Below are 20,273 nucleotides of genomic sequence, written 5' to 3' on the forward strand. Positions count from 1 at the left end.
CTCTATTGTCAGACTGTACCCGCTCACCTGACGGGCTGAGCAATTTTCATAACCAAACCATCATCTTGGCCACGGCCACGCCCCCTTGATTTTTTCAACGAATCACATTGCGCTTGCTAATCCAACAACCAATCACAACCCTCTGACGTGACACTGATTATCGTATCAGTGCCGCCCCTTACCTGGCTCCACAGACAACCCAGTAATCCTCAGATCCCGGCTGTGACAGCTCCTGGTCTTGGCTCTGTTCTCCTGGCTGTGCAGTGTTAGCACATAACTATCATTTTGTAGTTTGTGCCTTTCCAAATTCGCACCATACTTTCGCCAGACTGTCGAACAGACTCACCGTCAGCTGCTCCCTCCGGCTAACTTCATAACCGGTAACAACACTGAGGCCAGCTGACGGAGCACTGAGCTTGTTAGCCTGCTAGCCCAGCTGTCTCTCCAGTCGGACTGCCCTTTGTCTTTTACGAGCAAGAGTCCTGGCAGGCGTTGTTTCTTCTCTTGGTCAACGAACGCCGGCTTTTGCTATTTTGTTTCCACCTGACAAGGGTTAAACGGACCAAGATAGGCGGCTTGGGAACCAAGATGTCGAACCGAGTGGTGTGCAGAGAAGCAAGTCACGCCGGGAGCTGGTACTCTGCTTCGGGTAACTGTCAACAGACCACCGTCGGTGTTAGCAGGCTGTGTGCTAGCTGGCTGCTGTTGTTTTTTTTTCTTCTCATGGCAGTGTGTTGGGTTGTCTATGTAGTTTTCATTTCGTGTAACCTTCACTGACTTGAGGTGAAAAACCATCGAATACACTGGTTGTCACATGAGACGGGGGATAGAGTAGTAACGGTAATCCAGTTGATGAAAAGTGAGCTAGCTCACAGTTAGCTTGTACTGACTGCTTCATCTCTGTTATCCCATCTGGTCGGTTTGAGCTTATTCAGCGTTTCTACCTCGGCTGGTCGATTGAAATGTCCCTAAACAAACTGACATCTGCTGCTCAGCATGTGTTTGACAAGCAATCAAATCCATTAACTTAAAACAATAGCTAACTTGGCTAATAATGCAGAACTTCCTGGCCTACCTGCTGTCTACTCAGATTATACACATCCTGAAACAGCTTTACAGCCACTGTTGTAGCAGAAGCTGCTGTTATTGCTGTGGTCTCGTTGGTGTCAGACCCTGACTTTCATAAGTGCAGAAATACTCTCTGCCATGAAACAAAGGACTGAGAAGGGCAGGGCAGAAAACTGGTTCGTGTTGCACCCCTTCCCCCATTTCACTAGCTAACCGCTAGTTTATTTTTGTTGAAGCAAGCAAGCTTGTCTGGTTTTCATTTTCAGCTTTTAGCACTGCACTGTTACTAAATCCGTTTTCACCATAACACACACGGTAGTTAAAACATCACAGACATGTTAACATAAACAACAATACGTCCTTTGACTCATCCAAAGGCTGAGCTAACGTTAATCCCCCTCGATCTTCACCGTATAACATCACTTACATTGGCTGTGTGTTTTTCCAGCAGATTTAATTATAGAAAAAATAAGCTGCTTTTGATTGATATTGACATGACTGTAGTAGTATTGGACAATGGTAAAGAGTAACACCAGTGGTTTGTTCAGTATAACAAGGCAGTGTGCAACAACAGTGAGCATGTTTAAAATCTCACCCCCTTGGGAATTATTACAGTGACATAATAATAGCAAATTTACATTGATTCATTCACTGCTTGTGGTTGTCCTGTCTCTATCAAATCCTTTTTGTATTGATCAGACAATTCTGTTTTTAGTGTTGTTGGTTAATGCTGATGTTACATGTTGGCTCATCTTTACTACATCTTTAATGACCTGAAATAAGATCATTTTTAATTGTTTTTTTTTTTAACCTTATTCTACCTATTCAGGATCCCAGCTGAATGCACAACTAGAGGGCTGGCTGTCCCAAGCACAGTCCACGATCAGACCTGCTAGAGCCATCATAGCACCGTAAGCACATACTGACAATTGCAGGGAAAGATGAAATGAACATGTCAAATGGCATCTGTGATGTCATCTCATTCGATTTTTTTTTTTACATGTTTATGTTTTCAGGCATGCTGGATATACCTACTGTGGTGCTTGTGCAGCACATGCCTACAAGCAGGTTGATCCTTCAATTACGTAAGTCATTCTGTTTTCTGTTTATTTTCCATACTCAAGAAATTGCTTTGTATGACAGTTTCTTATCTGACACTAACCCCCATAGAATGAACAGATGCTAGTTAAGATAGTAGTTTACAGTAACAGTGCTGCTGGTGTGTCTTTTCTGAAAAGAGTGAGATAAAGTCCTGTTGCCCTTCAGTCGCAGGGTGTTCATCCTGGGACCCTCACACCATGTGCCCCTCTCCCGCTGTGCCCTGTCACCTGCAGAAGTCTATAGAACACCTCTCTATGACCTGAGAATCGACCAGAAGGGTATTTACTGTTTTCACTCATTAAATTGTGCAGCCATAGAGCTATGTGTGGCCCATTCTTTATCTTAATTGTTCTTGTCTATCCTGAAAAGAGCTCTAACACGCAAGCAGTCTTGGGAGGTGATACACTTTTAATGATCCTCCAGGGACCAGGCAGTTCCCTGACTCTTAGCATTACAGCTTTCTCAATGATGAGGTTTCACTCAGCTAGGCACTTTTTAGGATTCCCAATTTATATGATCCCCAAAAGAGGAACTCTATCAGATGACGTGACCATGGTAACATGCACAAATTAAAGTGAAACTCACCTGTGTCTTACAGTGTATGCTGATCTCTGGAAAACTGGGTTGTTTGAACGGATGACTCTGCAGACAGATGAAGATGAGCACAGTATTGAAATGCACTTGCCTTACACTGCTAAAGCCATGGAGAGGTAAGGCACATAGCAGTGACACTACATTTTCAAAGGAACTGGTTTCACAAGATATTCCTATACATAAGCCAGGAATCACATTGGTGCAGGCACTCATAGAAAGTATGGCATGCATAATTGATAAAGCCTTCTGTTAAGCTGGCAGGAGTCGGAGGCATTTTCTTGCTTAAGAAAAGCAGAGATGAGGTAGTATGAGGCTGAACACATTAGCCCAGTACATATTGTCCATACAACTTAACACTAAAACCTGTGAAAAAAAGAATCGAAATATCGATGTGTCATGTAGAGTTTTAAAGTGCAACTCACTAGTGCCACTTAATCATGCAACAGGCTGGAGTTTTACTGTACAAATGCTGATTTTTCACCCATGACACCATTTATAGGGAGAGGTGCAGTTACTGTGCTCAAGTTTCTCATTCTATTCCATTCCATAATCTAATGTTGCAGCCACAAAGACGAGTTTAGCATCGTCCCTGTGCTTGTGGGTGCCCTGAGTGAATCTAAGGAACAGGAATATGGGAAGCTGCTCAGCAAGTATCTGGCAGATCCAACCAACCTTTTCATCATATCTTCCGACTTCTGTCACTGGGGTAGGTACTGACAAATGAAAATAACCATCACTCTCGAGGCCATCCTTTCAATAGAAGTATAGTTTGCCATCTCAGAGAAATTCAGATCTAAATCTGACATGTTTCTGTCCAGCTTTGTTCTAATTTCATTTCTCCTCTGAAGGTCAACGATTCCGCTACACATACTATGATGAATCTCAAGGGGAGATCTACAGGTCTATTGAGAATCTTGACAAAATGGTAACCACAGAGATATGTTTGACTATCATCAGCCACATACACAGCTGTTGCGGTAACACACTGCATATTAATCTGACATTAATGTTACCATGACACCCATAATGCTCCTATGAACAATAGTGGTGGCATTTTAAATACGTCATCTGTGTGACACAAAGAAAATTATTTTTCTTTTCTTGTGATAAGAAAGCTTGTTTCTTGGAGCAGGTGCCCTTCACAAAGTAATACTGTCATATCACCAAATACATTTGTTGAAAAATGTAATATAATATAAATTGGCTAGGTTGAAAATGTAAATTTTAATGCATTTTTTTCGTTTTTGTTTTAGTATAACCGTGTCTTTAGATAAAAATGTATAGTGAGGATGGCATATTAAAGGTTTCTAACATTTGTTCCACCTACTTTTCTGCCTGTGAAGGGGATGGGTATTATAGAGCAGCTGGATCCCATGTCTTTCACCAACTACTTGAAGAAGTACCGCAACACCATCTGTGGGCGTCACCCAATTGGAGTGCTGCTAAATGTAAGTAACCTACCACAGAGCAACAGACTCATCATGTGTGTCAGTACTCTAACATGTTGGTGGTGGTTCAGTAGACTGAACGTGACCAACATGAACCCAGAATTCTTGATTATTTTTGATACAGCCCGTTGATTTCGGATGGCGGTCAACAAAAACAGCTTCTCATTTGTCATTTTTGTCATGTTGCTGGCAGAATTGACATCTGTTGTCAGATTATTCCTCCAGCTGACAGCATACCCTACATTCTGCGAAAAGACTGAGGCCAAAACTGCATGTCCAAGGCAAAAAAATGTTGAATTGAGAATTGTACTGCAGTCTATAGCTGGTTACTTATTTTATTCAACAAAACCTATAATTCCACAAAACAATATGTTTGTCAGTTGAGAGATGTACCTCCTGTCATGAGAATGGGACACTGTCCTTATTGCCTGGGTGTGTAAACCCACTTGGCATGTCATATGGTGTGAATCCGTGACCAAGTGGATGCTTCTGTTTTTCAGGCTGTGGCTGAGCTGAGGAAGTCTGGTTTAGAAATGAACTTCACTTTCCTGAACTACGCCCAGTCAAGTGAGTGCAGGAACTGGCAGGACAGCTCCGTGAGTTACGCTGCCGGGGCACTCATCGTTCATTGAGGTCGACATTGAGGCAGGGGCCACTGCAGCGCCGCCGCCGCCGCCCTGTCCTTACTATCTATCGCCATAACCTGACCCAGACTCCCTCCCTCCCTCTCAACCCCAAGTTTCACCCACTATTTGCAGGATGGACCTAGACACTCGAAGCCAATACAGTCTTCTTTATCTGTCTCTCCCTCAAGCTCTCCTCTGCCTTTCTCCATCCTTCTCTCAGTTTGAAGTGTGTCTCAGAGCTTTTGGTTGATACATTTTGCTTGAAGTGCAGTTTTGAGAGTATATTGGAGCAAATGGTTTGAGGAGATAGTTCGAATACGCATTAATTTGGCTCAGCATAAGCGTCGGGAAGGGGGAAATCACATTGGGGTTTTTTTTTTCAAGGACTGTAGCTGTCCTCGTAGTCCCTCTTTGTTTTTCCTCACAAACGATGGATTTGAGTTGTAATGCAATCTTTACTTTTGGACTCTTGGCAATCTGTGCTCATGTAATTTGCCTCAGAAAAGGAATGAAAATAAAACAGCAGATCTTAATGGAGAATACTGAAATGTTGCCAGATGAAACATGAGTGTTTTTGATTGACTGCTTTAAGCTACATGCAACTTAAATTTTGAGAACAGTGTCATACTACCGATGCTAACCTATTCCGTAGTTGCTAACAAAGGGCTGCACCCAACGACGTTCACTAACCCCCTGTACAAACCAAAAACATTATTACTCTCATATTAGTTTATTAAATATTATCTTTTACTCATATTCTATTCCTTTAATTTGTCCCTTTTTAGTAGTATTATTATACTTGATAGTATTTACTCAAGTAGTGTGTAGATTTGAACAGAGGCAGTGTTGTCAGTCAAGCTCTGAAGCCAGTAACATGGTTTGCCCATTAAATTAGTGTGTGCAACACTGCTCCCAGATTCCAGTTACACGCTTGTAGCATTATAGATATATTTTGCTAGATTCAGACTGCAGTTGTGGGATGCCACAGAAATGTAATCAACGCTGGATACTGTGTAACTGACTCCAACACTCTAGTCTTTGTTTACACTGCCACCTTGAATCTCTGTAGTTATTGAATTGTCAGTGTATGATGAGACTGATGCTAGACCTGTAGAAAATGTCTTTTGTTACACATTCAGTTCTGTGAGAGCACAGAGCTTTTTTTTTTTCTTTTTTTTATGGTTGAGGCCTAGGTGGTCTGCTTAAATTGTAGGAACTGTTACTAAATCTGTTCACTAGGGAGTAATTTACAGTTTTTTTGTTTTGTTGAAACATGTTTTGATTTAAAAATGCCAAATGTTATTGGGAAGATATAAGCCTGCATCCTTCTTGAAAGATTTGTTTTCCCGTTTTGTCACGTCTCACTGAATGAGAATTATTTTCAAGATCCCCCTTGAGGCAGTAGAATAGTCAAGTATATGAGGTTAGCTGGAGGGAGTTATAGATGGCCCAAGTTTTAAGATTGGCACAAAGTTGTAAAGCTGTGACACATGTTTCCCTCTCTGCTCTTTTTGGATTATTTGGATGTGAATCTGTTCAGAATCATAGAATATTTCTGTTACGAAATGTCAAGAAAAATAATTTCAGTTGACAGTTACCAACAAAACCATTATTTGCTGTGTAGTTCTGCTGCCTGAAATATCCCTGTAACATTCTCATAGATGTACAAAACCGGAATGCTAAATCCCAGTGATTCATAGTGACAGTACAGGCTTTCAGTGACGGTAAGACTGAGGCAGCACACAATGTCTGCTGTCCTGTCATTTAAGATTTGAACACCACTTATCCCTGATGGACTCCTGCTGCTGAAGTCAAGTGTTCCCATTGAAACGATGCAGTCCTTTAACATTGGTCCCCCTCTCTCAGCACCATAAGCATTTAAGCAGCTGTTAATATCTGATTGAACCAAGTGAGCACAGACTGAAAGACGAATCCCCAGACTCACTTGACCTCTGATGTTAATTTAAAGGAAACTAGTAAAGCATGACACACTGTGCTATTGTGCCTTTTATCACTGTTGCACATATACATATTAAGCGTATTCTCACTTTTTAGTCTTATTTTAGAATGTGTACTTTGTGTTTTTCCACATGTACCCTCTCCCTTGCCTAGTGCCCAACAATGTCTCCAGCTCACCCAGCACTCCAGGAGTGTGTGACCTGTCCCTCATCTGTTGGTCTAAAAAAAATGGCACCAACTGTTATCTCCTTTCTCCAGCAGAGAGTGGTGTTCTGTTTTCTCCACCTCGCCTCATTCCTGTAGAGAGAGAGACAATGGCTGAACCTCAACACTGTTCATTTTGTGTTTATGGATCTGTTTGTCTTTTAGAAATGGTTTTTGTATTATCTTTTTTTTCTTGCTTAGAGAATGGGAACTTACACGTCACAAACCTAAAATATACTACTTAACTACTCCCTAAATGGAGTTGTTTTGATCTCAGGTTCCACTGACAAAGCATCCCAAAAGGCTCTTCAGATAAGGCCGAGGATTCATGTTACAAAACAAGTAAAATGTACTGAAAAGCATGTCTGCTCTGGTGTTTTTGTTCTTCAAGTACTTACAGTCACACACAATACTGACTTCATTATTAAACCAAATGTATTTTTAGCACTGCAGCAGCTGGAACATGGACTGTTAACTTTGGTTGGATAGGACAGGATAGACTTTATTGTCCCAATGGGAAATTTGTCTTGGACCATTAGTGAACAACAGTAAAAAGACAACACATACATCCAGTCATAATAAAAATAAAATACAACAGTAGCCAGGTAGCTCAGTTAGATTGCACCTCAGTTCAATGTGCCCAGTTTACATAATAAAAAACAGAACAGATATACGTAATACTGTGATTAGCGACACTTGGACAATGAAAAATATTAACAACAATGACATCTCTCCATTCCAGCGTAGGTGTTGTTGAGGGCTTTAATGGACAGAGGGGCAAAGGAGTTTTTGAACTGTTTGTGTTTACTGAGGGGGAGGAGCTGATATTTGGGGAGAAGAACATGAGTTGTAACCTATATGCACTTCTCTACTTAGTGCATTTATACACATTTACAGTGCAGTGCTGCATATTGTATACAGCTAGACATCCTGGTTAATCTGAATATACACTGTGTCTATATAAAAAAATGACATAGGAAACATGTAGAAATGTCACCAGCAAAGGGAGCTTGTGGCTGGAGAAATATTGTTTTTATTATTATTACGCAGTACACCTAGTAGCTAAAATTCTAAAAACAAAACAAAAGAAACAGCCCTGCAATGAATCCTCCCTTCATAAAGACAATAATGTTCAGTTTTTGCTGTTAACTGTTTTGGAGGGGTTTGAAACTGCATGGTCATCTGGAAGGACGCTGTTAAAGGTGCTGTTGAATTGTGTTATACTTTTTTTTTCTCCACCTCATCAATATCTGTCACAAGCTGAAACAAATGAAGTTCACGGAGTTAACTTAGGTTCAGGAGCAGGGCCACGCCTCAACCGCACCTCTAATCACCGGTCAAGCCTACAAATACCCGGGTCAACCTCTTCCTTCCTCTGTTGCCTCGATTTCTCGACCCACCCTCCCTTCTTCCCCTTGTCTAAGCGCCTCCCGGCTCCAGCCTCCTCCCGGATCATCCTCACTCTCATCCCTCCATCCTTCCCTCCCTTCCTCCATCCCTTTCTTCTTAACCAACGCATTCCCTTTCAGATCTCCTCCAAGGCATCGTCTGGGGGGCACGAATCCAGCTCGGGCGGAACAACGCCGAGACGGAACCCTCACTCTGAGTCTCCCTCCGCCGGTCTCCGGCTCATCTTCCCAGACGAGACGCGACATCAACCTCCCCGCACCTTTACCACTCTCGTACAATATCATTCATTCATGTTCATCATTTCATCCCATTAAATCGTCTAATGGCACATTGTGGTGGCGTGGTCCTTGCTAGTGAACTCCTCCTTAAACAGTTAACTTCCAGGCTGTCCACAATTTCACCTCTTTAAAAGAGCTGACCCCTGACATTTTATGACAGTTAGGAAAACAGTACACAAGCCGTCTGTGCATTGCAACTGATTTTGATGAATGCTCATGTTCATATAATCCATAAACACAGAGAATCTCCCTGTGATTATGATCAGATTATGAGAGAAATGTCTGCACGTGAGGCCGTTTATTCTTGTGTATTGTTTTCAGTGAGTAATTTCTAGCTAATATTTTTTGTGGTCCTATTTAGACTGAGATGACTTGACTGAATCACACTCGTTTCACTATTGTACTCTAATTACGCTGGGTTATACATTTCAAACTGCAGACTAAGCAATTTAAAGACTGGTTTGAGCACTGTACCAAACACTAATCTACTGATCATCCACTTATTGTTCCTGAAAGCTGTAGACACATTTATGGTGATAATTGTAATCGGCATTTGTGGCTGTGTCTGTATTTTGAATGGAGTTCAGTCAGTCCTGGTATGTGCTTTCCACCCACTCTTTGGTTATGAGGAGGACTGGAAAAGCTCCATTTAAAGTCAGTGGGTCACCCCCTACTTCATCTACTGTAATGATGAACAGAGCCTCACAGTTTTGAGATTGGTGCTGCTGCATGTCTTTAAACATGACTAACAGGCACAGCAGTTATTCAGCAACTGACTGTGGTTTGCTACAGAGCCAAGTAGTTTATGACTGTATGCAGATTATAATCCTCCATGAAATTATGTTCACTCCTATTGTAGCTTGAGGAAAATGCAGCATTTGCATCAGGGCTTACTTTCCAGGGTGGAAACCATCACCGTAACCTCACCTCGCTCAGTGTTTGTGACCAGGCTTTGAAAAAGGGAGCAGCCTTGTGTTTCAGCGGACTGACACTCGTCTGACTTTGCTTTGGGAGGAGTTACAAAGGCTTTCTAGGTGTATTTAACGTGATGCAGACACATGTGATTAGTTTATAAGCAGAAAAGATTGTTGCATCATCCGGATAGGACTCGGGCTCTTGGTCACAGCCAGGGAGAGACAGACCTCCTTCGGTCGCCACGTGGTACTCTCTTCTCCAGCTAGGACAGTCCCAGCCAGATTAGTCTGGTTTCCTTCAGAAGATACCATTTCTCCTGATGCCTCTACTACTGATGCTCACCTCGCACAAACCCTGCATTATGGGGAAGTATCAGCTGCTTAGGACCTCTTGCATGCACTATTTTCAAAGGTAAATACTGAGACATGAGCTTGGTTGGGGTCATGTGACATTTACATGAAGAGAAATGTGAAGATAATTGATCAGTGTGGAGGCGTATGCATTAAGATGCACTCCTGAATTCAACCAAAATATAGGAGAGATTATAATGTCAGTTGGGGTTTTCACAACTTACCAACTCATCTCCTGTTTCAGTTTAACACACTGACTTCATAAGGTTCATAGTATTTTATCATATTCATTGATGTATTTAGTTTTATATTGTTTTATGTGTAAACAATTATGCCATACACTTCTCCAGACTCCAGACTATATACTGTATGTCTAAAACCTACTTAGCCTGTTTGATCACAAGGTATTGCATTGTGTTGGTTCACTATAGGTGAATGCCTTCATTTAGTAATTAAGTATTAATTTCATCTTCATTTGTTTATTATATACATTTAATGTTTAAAACTCCTAAATGTAGATTTAAATGTAGAGTAATAATGATTGCATTTGAAAGAAATCAACAAAATGTGTTTATCATCGTGTCTCCAGAGTAACCATTGTAGCTATATTCAACCACTTTGTAAATGAAAGAAAGAGCCAAACACTTTCAGGTTGACACTGACAAAAGGAGCTTTGAAAATGAGATCTCCTGTTGTTACAATCTGAAGGCTGAAACGCTTCAAGGAATGCACTGGTAACCACCCATGAGGAGTGGGGCTTAATGGTACCTTTCTGCCTGCACTTAAATGCAAAACGATGTTTTTGAGAGTACCTCCACCTGGTCGGTCTTTGTAGAGCACAGGAGGGAGAGCAACATTATTCCCTCCTTTTACCACTCACTCTATCTACCATTTCCTACTAGTCATAGGATATTTGTCTATTCCCACTGGGTGTGATGGCAGCAGCAGGTTTCTTCTGTGCTCTGAATGGTTTCTTGCAGGGACACTCAGCTGACTATTGCTGTAAAACTGGTAGGAGCAGTGTTTATTCTTTTCACAGCACAAAGGCTAGAGGATTCGGTTTAATCCATGTCCTGTATGTGCGTCACACATTTTAAACACATCTGAAATGTTTCAACTTCTCAAAAGCCAGCCGTGAACAGGTCAGGATTTATTTCAGGTTTTCTGCTGCTTTATGTTGAACTGGCCATCAGTGACTATATTCTAAGTAACCTGAGGGCAAATTCACTGAGATCTTATATCGGCTAACCACTGGATTCTTCCTATACCTGCAGGGGGTGTCTGGTGCCAACTACTTAGGAGAGATCGTGGAGTGGTTTGGCTTTGCTGTGGCCACCTCCCTTCCATTTGTTGTGTTTAGCCCTCTTTTGTATACAGTCTATGGTTTAGCCTGAGTTTCATGGGATCAAGAGCCTATTACCATCACAGGTGCCATAACATATTCCCCAAAGAGCTACACAGTCACGACACAGCACTGTCATCAATTTCTGAGTCACAGTTATCCTAGTTGTTTCAGATGAACCAGATGTTGTCTGTCAGGCTGTCTACAACAACATCACAGAGCGCTGGGAACAGTTGGTGTTAGTGTGGAACATTTGATCGCCTGAGGTTAGACTTTGTATTTGTATAGTCGTTTGGCTCATCTATCAGTTTATCTTAACCAGTTGGCGAGTTCAGACTGGTATTCTGGATGTTGTAAAATATAATGGAGAAAAAAAGGTGGGAGATCTTAACAGAAAAATGCTGGTAGTGTTTTGATGCTCTATCAACAATGAAATGTGTGGCAGGCAGCGTGTGTTGCAGCGCCCCTCAGTGCTGAAGAAAGGCAGCTGCAGTAGAAACAAGCTGGATTTTACTAGTTCGGGTTTGATTAACTGTTCAATAGACATTGAAGTATTCTCATTCATTACATTTGCATACCTCATTAAAGGGTCCTTTTAAATCTTTTTTAAAAAAGCAGTACATTTCTAATTCAGCACCCATATGACCCATTTCACCTCCACTTCTCACTGATTACACTCTTTTCAGAGTGTAATCCTTCACTTTTCAGAGTGTAATCAGTGAGAAGTGGAGGTGAGATGGGTGCTGAATTAGAAATGTACTGCTGTGAATAACCTGTGCTGACTAAGAAATTCACAATAGGGTGACAAATGATCAAATATAATCAGCATTTTATTAGTGACATTACAAGTCAGTGAGAAAACACTGGAGTTAAGTGCAAGACCACACCGAAAAATGGAGACAAGACATGATGACACATGATGACTGTCTGACCTGTATAGCGCCTTTGAAAAGTAAAATGGCAACTATTCCTGTCTTTAAACCAGAAAAAAAACCTAATCTAGTTCACATCCTGAATTATATATCTCACATCTAGTGCGAGATTAGCTGTTTCTACAGCCACTTGCAACGCATTGAGTTTAGCTGTGAAGGAGTCCAACACACATGGCTGCACAGTCGTGTCTCTACACAGTGATGCAGGTGAGAACTCTGTGTATTTAGTGTTAAGAGAAGTCCACCTCTTACTAGGGCTACTTTGCACCACGCCACAGCCACAGCAGCCTGAGCTCTCCTCCATGCATCCTGTCATGACATCTGCAGGGAGAATCCAGTGATGAGCATGAGTCAGATCCATGAAAGAATTCCCACCGTTGTGCTCCAGCGCTGTGGCTACAGACTCCAGAGAGCGGCAGAATCCCTCCACGCCACGAAGATACTCTGTCTGTGAGCATCCTAATACTGAAGCTGTCTCTGTTACTTCCATCGTGCTCTAAGATGAAAATACAACATTATCAAGAAATGCTTTAAGGAGATCAGTGTGAAAATATAGTATGTAATAACATACTGGATCTCACCTTGTGTCTGATGTAAGCAGCTAGGTGGGTCTCGGTACACCCACCTCCAAGTAAGGCAGAGGGTTCCCTTAGGGTGAGCCTCAGCACATGTTCTGTCTTCTGGCAAACCACCTTTAACAATTGCACAGATGGACATTAATACATCACACTGACACATTTGTCTCACAATAACTAACTTTGCAAGATATGTCTGTATGACATCGGGGGACAAAATTATTGAATTGAATTGAAAAGCACTTATAGGGCATTATAAAATAAGTTTAAAAAAAACATCTGACAGGTTAACGGATGGTTTTATCAGAAATGATTTTGTTAGTGTAACAATTGACCAACTGTGCTCTAGGACCATAAATTATTAATTATATTTCATCTTTAATAAATAACATATGGCGCAGATGGTAAATCTTTGTGAAAGGGAGATATAAATGATGTTATTGAACATCCTCACTTTATCTTACCTTCAGCTCACTGAGCATTGTCTCATTCCTGTGACAGAGGACCATAGTGCAGATTGCTGACTCTCCAGGAGGATGTAAATGCAGCATCGTCTTGGATCCAAACTGCCTTATTGTGACATTCCTCACCATCCCATAGGCCTTGGCTGAGAGTGCGGTATGTAATGTGGCCACAGGTTGAGCACCTATTTTTTTAAATAGACATGATGCATCTCAGACACAAAGCTGTGTAATTAGAACATAAATTATGTTATATTCATGTAACATACAATTTGTTTATTCCAGTGATTCTTTGAGTGAGGCTAAATTAAATAATGTTAGTTAGTTTGTTTTTGAAATAACATTACATCTGACATATACTGCCATGTATTACTATGACATATATGAGATATATATGAATCTGCAATGACAAATCTGTCGACAGGCCTACCTGTCAGTTGAATGAGTGGCTCTATGAGTGCGATTCCCAGTCTCTCTATCACAATGATGCCTTGGCTCCTCAAGTATTGCTGCAGGACTGGATGGACGACCTTCTGGCATAGAAAGAGTTTCACCTCATCTTTAACCACCTGTTTACCAAGCTCCAAGAGTTGATCCAGGATCTGTGAGTCTGTGTCTACACCTCCATGCACCTCAACCATACCATCTCCTAGTTCAGAAAGGTCTCCAGCAAGGGATGTACTGAACAACACAGTGCACAGAGGGTTTGAATTTAAGTTCTCTGCCTCGTTTGGGCAAATGTCATCACTGATGTCCACCAGTAAACCTGGAAACACTGCAGAGTTTAGCACAGGATGGCCCTCGATAGGGACAGTCACGGTCCTGCCCAGTGTGACTGTACCTGGGGTGTCACAAGGAACAGTCAGCAAAAAAGCTTGTACAGCCAACTTGCTGATGAGGAGAGTCTCTTGCTCTGTTAGCACACACGCTGGTTTGCTGGAGATAATACTGCGAGCTAATGTGATCAGGCTCTGGCTGCTGCAGAAGTCCAGCTTCACTTTGCAGCCACAGTCTTCTCCTTGGAGGTAACCGACGCTCAGGCCCAACAAGTGCTTGTTCAGTCTGATGGCCACATTTCCCCCGAGACCAGAGCGCTTTACTTGGTCAATAAGGGCCAAACAAAGAATACCAGCAAACAAACCGAAGTCACTGAAACGAGAAACGTGATTGAGAATCGAGGTTTTTATCAAGTTAACAAAAGGCTGCGAGGAGGAAAGGGCTGGAAGAAGCACTGAGGAGGTGGAGGTGGTGACAACGTGCCCTCCGATGTTGTTATGAACCTGTTTTAGTCTACCTGTTGGGCCGAAACAAGATGTCAGCAGCGTCCTCAGCAGATTAAGTTTGTTGCAGATATCTGTGTTGTCCAGTGGTAGATCCGTGCAAAGAGAGGGAGATTTCTTGACAACTCGAGACATCCTTCACGCAGTATTTTTTCCCCAAAGCAGGCTGGCTTCCGGACCACTTGAAGTCCCTCGGCCTGACATTAAACATAGAGTCTAGCGTTATACTTTAAATGAGTTATAAGACACAATGGTTTCATTTTAGACTGTTCTGAGAAATGTGACATAAAAAGCTACGTTTCGTGCTTCCATGTTAAGCGCCTTTGCTCTGATAGTGAGACTAGCAATAATGCCTGATCAAAATTACACCTTTTTATTTGCACAAACCCCATGTGTATCATACTAAAATAAACGGTGTCATAATTATTAAAATGTATGGTAGTTGTTGTATCCTGAGAGCAATATTAAAGGTAAGAGTTAACATAAACCTTTTAAATTTATGAAGGCTTCTTCGACATGCAACTCGTTTCCATGGTAGCGGTCACAGCGTTGGGTCTTCGTAGGGGCCTATACGATTTAGTCGCATTTTTTAGGAAGTATGTAAAAGAATTTGCCGTCAATAATACATCCATGGTCAAGACAGAAAACCGAGGACTTCATAACAATAGGCTCCACACGGTATTTTTTCTTTCCTTTTCAGTGTTTGTTAAGTGTTTTCTGAGAGAAGCCTCCCGCTGAACACATCCCACTCTGGCTTTGCAGTTGTAGGAGGACTACAAACGGAATGTGACGTCATCTTCCGCGGCCCGGCCAAACAAACGTTCAAAACTCTTGGCGGTATGATGAGATGTTTTGATAATTTCAATGTACTTACACGACGATATACCATGCATATTTGTATATAGTGATATTAGTATAACCATAGACTGTAAAGAGTATAATTAACGTATCATTTGCAGTTCGTGACCTTACGTTAGCCTAGCTACTTGTGTTTCTTATCAATAGGCTAATCCTTCCGCTGTGAGCGCAGCTGTTGTACAGAAACATTTAACGACCCGATGCAACTAAAAGCTGACGCAGCAACAATCATGTAGACTTTAGCTACTAAGCTCCCACTTAAGCTTCAATCCAGCTAGAATTGAAGAGGCCACGTTGATGTTGTCCAAGTTGTTCTGCACCACTTGACCATAGCATAACCATAGATTGATTCACTCTACTTGCTTAAAACATAATAGTTTGCAACTGTCTCACCATACAAAGGACTAACAAACATTACAGTATAACGTGTTTGGAAGAACCCCAATAAATATCTACAAGAAACTACAGTGTCCTACTAAGTTATTACTGCAACCCAGGAATATGAATGTAAGGTCGTTATAAACTAAGTTAAGTTAAGTTAATTGTGGAGGAGCACACTAAATTTGTGTCTATGGAAACCAGTGAGTGTTACTTTATCAGCAGGTGGTGAAATAAGTCCCAAATTATTATATATTATCCATGATATATGATCACTTGAGTTTGTTTGCAGGCTACCATGTGTAACCCACCACCTATTTACTTGTTTCAGGTTCCTGACAGCTGTTTTTTGTTCAATGGCTCCAGTCAAATTTGTCATTAAGGTAAGTAAAACCTACAGCAACAGTAAAACGTCCATTGTAGTACAGTGTTGTTTTAGATTGATATAATGTTGCATTAAATAGTATTTTGTTACATTTAAATGTTCTATATGAATGTTAAAACATTAGTGATGCCACCATTTGAATTGAGATGAGAATCAATAGAGGGCATTGCATTAAAAGGCTCAGAAATATATTCCACAAAATATCAGTATATGTTTTTTGTTATGTATTTATCATCTTGATATATTTAGCAAGTTCTGTGTGATTTTTAAGTTTGGACCTTTTGAGATTCCATCTTCCCAGAACCTTTCTGAGTCACAAACTTAATTCTATGGTCTTTTCTTATTGCATCATAAAACCTGGTGTTATGTTAGAGTTTATAACCTATTTACTTCCAATTTGTGTGTCCAGTGTGGTATAGACACATTTAACAAGGCGTAATGGTTTAATCACAGAAAACGGTGTCTAAAACTAAAAGTTATTATCTAAATATTAATCATGCTCTTTTGTATATTGTGTTTTGTAAACATGCATATGTCATCCGCTAAAAAATGTCTTTTGTCTAAGCGAAGGGGGTTTTGGATGCTTCTAACTGCCCACAAAACCTCATAATTACTTTAAGAAAAATGTTTTCCCACTTAGAACGCACACAGAATGCTAAAGAATAAAGAATAAAATGAATCTGCATTTCATTAAGGCTTTTCAGCTTACGGTGGTGATGATAAACAACTATGGTTGTGCCACTGCCAAACAGTAGAACAACTTCACACACTACTTCCAGCAAGTTATTATGGTCTGTCTTAAACCATTGAAAAGCCTTTGTGCAGTTGGGGAATTTATGCTTGTTTCTCTAACATTTAGAGGTTTAACATTTTTTGGAACCTCTTCTTTCTCTTTTGTCTTCCTCAGTGGCAAGTCATTTGGCCACTAGGGGGAGATACAGGCTTGTGTCAACTGTCTTATCTCCACAGTCTAATGTTGTTATTCATCCTTCAGAAGACATTTCTGGTCACCTTTTGCAAATCCCAACTGACTGCCTCCCTCAGAGCCTTTTGTCAATGGCCGCTGACACAGAACAGAGGAAACTCATTCTATTAAAAAGCCAAGCTGTTCATCCTGAGTCTGATGCTCTGTCAGGAATAATGCGCATCAGATGTTTTTGTTAAGTGCAGGGAAAGCCACTGGTCTCTCTTTTGTTGATGTTTCATTTATTTAGAGTTTCGGACGAGGGCTGCAGACATTTGCGCTGATCTCTCACATCCTCCGTAATGCCATGTGTGCCTAGTTGACCAGATATTGCGTTCACCCCCTTTATTTGTTTCATATGCATGCCTTCTTACAGGCTACCACACCAACCCCCTCAGTAGGTTGTGGGAGAATAAAACCCTGGAGGTTCATGGAAGGTTCCTTCCCACTGGGCACATAATGATACTGTTGTGTCACGCTGCCTGAGAAAATGCACACAGCCTCTACCATGTTTAACCAGCTAACCACAAACAATTATGTTAGAAGGGATCATTCCAAACAATAGCATTTAAGGCGCTACCCTGGGCTCCTCTTTTGCAAAACAAACACCACTGTGTCCCGTGTTTTGTAATGAATTAATTAACTTCTCCGAATATTTAAGAACAGAGACACCGCTGTCTCAAAGATATGTTGCAAACCATGTTTTCCGGCTTACACACAGAGAGTGAGGATTATCAAAGCAATTATGAGTTATGTTCTTGGATTCACCATGCCATGTTTAGTAGGCTGTTCAGCAGCATGTTTTATGATCCTTCCTCCTACAAAGTTTTCAAAGCAGCTCCCTCCCCGTTCTGTGAAACTGCAGGAGGTGCTGGTATGCTCCTCCTTAAATAGGCTTAGGCTGTATAGTGACCTGCCACTTCTCAGACCTCCTGAAAAGAGCCTGCAGGTTAAAACACTGATCCGCTGAAGCGCTTGCTCTCTGCCAAGACATTACCGCTGCAGACCCCTGCAATCTGCCTTCTATTAGTAACATGCACTGCTGACTTTCTAACCATCTAATGTAGTGGGCTGAGACAGAGACCAAAGTGTTTTTTAAGAATAAGAAGAAAGTTTTGAGGTACCACAGAGCAGTTTAATGTCAGAGGTTTATGTGCTGTTTAGTGTTGTTGTCACTGTGTAGATGAGCTCATATCGGACCACACATCATGCTTCTGTGCAAAATCATCGCAGTCTGATTGGAAACATTTTGACACCTTCTAACTTGGGGAATCTTTCACAACAGAAGGTGACAGGGGTGTAAAGAAGGAAACGCTGCCTTTCATCTTAGCTCTGCCCTACATTGCCATGCAAAATTCATATTTCCTAATGAGGCCAAAAACATCTCTTAAGCCTGCTATTTCTGTCTGTCTACCAGTTTCTCAGGATTTAACTGCTTGAGTTTTGTTTGCTGTGTGTTACCTGGAGATATTCCTGTCTGTTCTTGCAGCTGGAATTCCTCTCCTGGGTTGTGTCTCTCTTTTTTTATCATCAAATAAAGAAGACTCAGGTGTGCTAACATTCACTTGAATGAAGGGAGCTTTGCACACAAAACACTTCCGCGCACTATCTGTAAATACATTCGCCTCAGTAATAATCAAGTCTCAAGCCTCACTGCTCAGTATTTGGCAGTTTGAAAAATTGGAAAAGAGAACTGTCTTTTTTTTAAAGGGGAAACCCAGGTGACTCACAGCACACAGAGAGCAGGGAATGAGGCAAATAAAGCCTGAGAGCAAGGTTGTCACACCCACAGATCTAAAGAGCTCCCCTGGGTTCTTTGCAGACTTGCAGAAAAGAGAGAAAGTCAGAAAAGGGAGAGAGACAAAGGGAGAGTTGGAGAGATGCAAGTTTTATTGAGTGAGACCGCATCTGCTGCCCCTTCTCTCCCAATGTAAACATCTGTGGCTGGTTAGTGTTAGCCTCTGAGCTAAGTGCAGTCCGAGAAGGTCTGGTTCTTATACGGCGCGATAGCAATGGCAAAGGGCAGCGAGGTGGGGAGGCGAGCGAAGCTCCTCATAGAGTTTGGGCCCCGTGCCCAACTTGGAGCAGCACAGGCGGGAGGATAGAGAGCCGGGTCTGGGAGAGAGATAAGGGAAGGTAGAGAGTGTTTTGGGAACTGAGAGTGATATAGACCAGAGCTCTAAAGACCAGAGAAGGGAAAAGGAGCCATCAGTGAGTCTGAGTCAGGAGTTGCTTATTTCGACAGGCAATATAAAGCTTATATGGAGGATTATTCTCATGTTGTGCTGTGGACTTTGGGCAACTTTTGTCTGTTATAACCCTTTTTTACTGCAGGCCACAGTGGTCAGATTGGCAGTGGGGAGAATTAGGATAGAGAAGTTGAGCTTAGCCTGCAGGAAGACTCGGTCCCATTCATTCAGTGTGTGACAGCACACAAAAGATGGCACAATAAAGGATTTGGTATTAAGTAGCACTCCTTGCTGCCTCTCATTCAGCCTTCAGCTTCTGTTCATAACTCTAAAAGCCCTGTGCAAGACAGAGAACAAAACAGTGCTGGCCCACTTTAGTATGTATGAAAAGAATAACTTCCTCTAGAACCTGGCCCTTTATCAAACCTTTCTTTCCAACAACGGCGACAGTTGCTCAGAGTATCACCTTAAATGTGTCAGAGTAAAGTACACAAAATAGGATAGCTTCAATGAGCACACTGGATCTTTTTAGGTACTTTCAGATTACTTTGCTCAGGGAAGATGAGGTTCTTGTGCGCCGCATTACTTCAGCTACAAAGTACTAGGCTGCCTGCAGAGATCTCACCAAAGAGGGACCATAGCCATAGTCTATATGGGTGGATACAAGGAGGTCATAGTTCATGGCAGAGTTCAGCTTAGAGATCCACTGGTCACTCTTTGTGCGGGGGAGTCGACGAATTTAGACCACATGATGTGAATGTGGTCAGAGCCTTTGTGTAAAATTAGATTGTGCAGCTTTTTTGTCTTATCTGTCACACTCAACACATATGTCCTTTGTAAAAGCTCTAGTAGCTGCATCTGAACAGCACAGCCTGGGCCCAGGGATTGACACCATACAGGGAAATTTGCACCTCCAGCAAACAGCGAGATTTGCCGGGTAAATTAATTGTTTTCTC

General features: G+C 41.7%; 4 protein-coding genes and 1 pseudogene across 4 annotated transcripts in view; 3 read left to right on the forward strand and 2 right to left on the reverse strand.

Moving 5' to 3' along the window:
- Positions 1 to 19,329, reverse strand: part of vit (vitrin) — a 66,245-nt gene extending 46,916 nt beyond the window's left edge. The window contains exon 1 of the mRNA XM_085800726.1: positions 19,316 to 19,329. The gene's annotated coding sequence lies outside the window, so the exon portion shown is untranslated. The remainder of the gene's footprint in view (positions 1 to 19,315) is intronic.
- memo1 (mediator of cell motility 1) lies at positions 193 to 7,360 on the forward strand. Its single transcript, XM_085800735.1, has 9 exons — positions 193 to 649; positions 1,898 to 1,979; positions 2,085 to 2,153; positions 2,335 to 2,447; positions 2,768 to 2,879; positions 3,327 to 3,469; positions 3,612 to 3,688; positions 4,107 to 4,211; positions 4,712 to 7,360. Exons 1-9 carry the CDS (start codon positions 589 to 591, stop codon positions 4,841 to 4,843), a joined length of 894 nt encoding a protein of 297 aa, XP_085656861.1. The 5' UTR covers positions 193 to 588; the 3' UTR covers positions 4,844 to 7,360.
- On the forward strand, positions 8,175 to 11,460 carry LOC146973787 (3-oxo-5-alpha-steroid 4-dehydrogenase 2-like; annotated as a pseudogene).
- On the reverse strand, positions 12,244 to 14,720 carry mkks (MKKS centrosomal shuttling protein). The gene is made up of 4 exons (XM_085800721.1): positions 13,694 to 14,720; positions 13,267 to 13,448; positions 12,809 to 12,919; positions 12,244 to 12,723 (listed from the first exon to the last, which is right to left on the reverse strand). Exons 1-4 carry the CDS (start codon positions 14,676 to 14,678, stop codon positions 12,295 to 12,297), a joined length of 1,707 nt encoding a protein of 568 aa, XP_085656847.1. The 5' UTR covers positions 14,679 to 14,720; the 3' UTR covers positions 12,244 to 12,294.
- Positions 16,116 to 20,273, forward strand: part of slx4ip (SLX4 interacting protein) — a 30,181-nt gene continuing 26,023 nt past the window's right edge. The window contains exon 1 of the mRNA XM_085800733.1: positions 16,116 to 16,162. Coding sequence (XP_085656859.1) covers positions 16,136 to 16,162 — 27 coding nt within the window. The 5' untranslated portion in view covers positions 16,116 to 16,135. The remainder of the gene's footprint in view (positions 16,163 to 20,273) is intronic.

The sequence above is a fragment of the Trachurus japonicus genome, chromosome 15 (genome assembly GCF_045865225.1).
Source record: "Trachurus japonicus isolate A0001 chromosome 15, Traja_1.0".
Lineage (NCBI taxonomy): Eukaryota > Metazoa > Chordata > Actinopteri > Carangiformes > Carangidae > Trachurus > Trachurus japonicus.